Here is a 2,943-nt window from a genome sequence, read left to right on the forward strand (position 1 = left end):
TTAAAAAAATCATTAATTACTTGAATGCAGATATTGAAAACAAGAGTGCCCTTTCTTATTTATTTTACTGTAATGCTGAGTTGAAAACATGTGGGAAAGTTGTATTAGCATTGCTCACATGTTAACCACCTTTTAATGCTCCTTAATCCCGTGGTTTATTTGGGATGCTTCTATAATAGAGTTCGTTACTTACTGCCCTCATAGCCTGTTCTTGAGGTGAGCAAACTTGGTGCTGAGCTAATAACCAAGACTAGAGAGTTGAAAATCCTGTTCCCTTGAAAACCAGGTAGCTTAATACTACCAGAGCTTATATTTATTTTTGCAAAGTCTGTAGAAAGTGAGAATGAATTATCAAGATACTCTTACGAAAGGCCTGCAAAACACTTCCTATTGACTGGCTATAAGTGAAATTTTTTAGAAGCAGAGCACCTGGGAACATGGCCTCACGAGAGAGAGGAACCAGCAGCAGCTCCATCGGTGACAAGCAAGAACATAACTCTAGTCGTGTTATTACAATTGTCTTCCTGGCACTCTTCATCGACTTGTTGGGATTCGCCCTCATCTTGCCACTGTTTCCTTCCATCCTTGATTATTACAGCCGAACTGAGGTAAGCAACAGAGAAAGAAAGCCTGTTGAAAATATTAGCTATGAGGTCTTTAGGGAAGTATGGAAGAAAAATCACTTGCCTTGGGGCAAACCAAATAGCTGTAGGCAGAATAATAATATACAATACTTTTAAATAGTTCACGGACTGAATTTGTGACCCTGAATGCGACTCTTCCCTCTTGGTTTTTCACTAAAACAAGGGATCTGTTTGGGGGAAAGTTCAGGTACTTCTTAGGAGCTAGTCCTTGTAATTACCAGTGCATTTGTGACTTGCACTAATGTTACTGCTGAGACAGAGTAAATGACAATCTGTAATGGATCTGCATAATGGGGATTAACTAAGAACCAAAGAGATGGGAGCTTTAATCCTACTTGAATATTTCACATGCTCACTTCCTTCCACCCTGGCACCATGTTCATTATGTCTCAACTTCCATTCTTAGCAGGGAGCTAACTGCTCCTCTGGGAACACAGGGCAGAAAGTTGCCTTGGTTCCTGGTTGTGCAGGTGCTCTCATTTACCATTCTCAGGTGTTACTGGACAAAATGTTGTCATTGGAGAATTATGTTTGCAGCCCACACCTCCATCTTGCAGCCCCTTTCTAACCCCACTCCAACTGCAGCTATAGGCTTTGTCTTTCTTACAACCCTGTTTCTAACCCTAACCATGGGCTCTGATCTCCAGGATCTTCTCCCACTTCCAGTGTATTTCCTATAGCAAAGATCTTCACCTTCTTCTCAGGGCCCGCTTCTTCTTTTCAAGTCCTCCTCCTCTTTTGAGGAACCATTCTTTTTCACGCCTCTTCTTTCTGGACCTACAAGCCCCTGGTTCTCCCAGGCTAAACGGTCTATGTACAGAGAGATACAGTCTGTGTCATGTCGCCTTTTTGATTGAAAGATTCAGGATGTGCCACTTTGTTTAGTTCAGGATTTAGCAAGTATGCTTTAAAAAAGTTCAACTTCAGACGTTCCCCCACCTAAATTATCTGCTGCGTCTTAGCATTCACAATTTAAGCTATTTTTAGCCTATGACAACTGATCAGTGAGCACATTTTCCCTGGGAGGAGGAGGAGGGAAGGAATCATCTAACACTGCCTCTAGTTCACTAAGTTCTGATGCTTTCTTTGAAAGTAAAACATGGAAGCCGTCTTCTTGCTTCTATTTCCCAGTTATCTGTTTTGCAGGATGAATTCTACTTGTCATTGCAACGTGGTGTGGACTGGTTTGCAGTGATGGCTGGGATACCTCCAGAGAGGAAATACAACAGTGTCTTATTTGGAGGTATGGAAATTAAACAAGCTAACAGACCTAAAATAAAAAAAGGGAAAACTAAAGTGTTATGAGGAATGATGAGGAAAATGCCGAGAAATTCAAAAACCATACTTGCCTGTTATAAGATTTAGCTTTAAATAACACAGAAAACGCCTCTTACAGTAGGCTATAAATGATTTTTGTTTTCATCACACTGATAGCAACAAAGAGTCGGACAGCCCCATCTCTGTCATTTGGAGACACTTAAAGGCAGGAGGAATGGGCCAACAGGAACGTTAAGAAATTCAGCGAGGACACACGTAAAATCCTGCCTGTGGGAAAGAATAGTCCCTTGCAATGTACAGACTGGCACAGGCTGGGCACTAACTGGTGGGGAGCAGCTCTGCTGTAAAGGCTTTTGGGGATCCTGGTAAGCAGCAAGCTGAGTGTGAGCCAGCCCTGGTTGCAGAAGTGCCAGCAGCACCTGGACTGTATGAACAGAAGCAGAGCCAGTAGGTTGAGGGAAGTGGTCATTTTCCTGTACTCAGCAGTTGTTAGACCACATCTAGAGCATTGCACGCTATTTTGACCACCCAGTACAAGAAAGGCATCCAGGAACTGCAGCAAGTTCAGTAGAGGGTCACAAAGATGGAGAGGCTGGGGGTCCTGGGCTTGTTCAGCCTGGAGCCAAAAGCATCCTTCCAATATCTATAAGGAAGTTAGTGAGAAGGCAGAGTAAGGCTCTTCGCTGTGGTGCATGTTAGTGAGAAGGCAGAGTAAGGCTCTTCACTGTGGTGCATGGTGGAAGAAAGAGAGGCAACAGCTCCAAGTAGAAGCAGGCGAGATTCAGACAGGAAATAAGGAGGAACTTTTTCACAGTGAGGATGGTCAGTGAAACAAGCTGCCTAAGAGGTTTCAGAGTCTCCATCCTTAGAGGTTGTCACACTGACTGGAACCCTGAACAATCTGGTCTGACCTCACAGCTGACCCTAGGAGCAGGCAGTTGGAGTAGGTAACCTCCAGAGGTCTCTTAACCTGAATTATCCTATGATCTTGCCAATTTGTTCTACAGATGGCTGGCAGGAA

At 43.5% G+C, this 2,943-nt stretch overlaps 1 protein-coding gene across 1 annotated transcript in view; it reads left to right on the top strand.

The window, feature by feature from the left end:
- Window positions 1-437: 437 nt before the first annotated feature.
- The window catches only part of MFSD10 (major facilitator superfamily domain containing 10), a 19,733-nt gene continuing 17,227 nt past the window's right edge, over window positions 438-2,943 (top strand). The window contains exons 1-2 of the mRNA XM_010023753.1: window positions 438-608; window positions 1,791-1,887. Coding sequence (XP_010022055.1) covers window positions 438-608; window positions 1,791-1,887 — 268 coding nt within the window. The remainder of the gene's footprint in view (window positions 609-1,790; window positions 1,888-2,943) is intronic.

This window comes from Nestor notabilis, unplaced genomic scaffold (genome assembly GCF_000696875.1).
Source record: "Nestor notabilis isolate BGI_N333 unplaced genomic scaffold, ASM69687v1 scaffold24751, whole genome shotgun sequence".
Taxonomy (NCBI): domain Eukaryota; kingdom Metazoa; phylum Chordata; class Aves; order Psittaciformes; family Psittacidae; genus Nestor; species Nestor notabilis.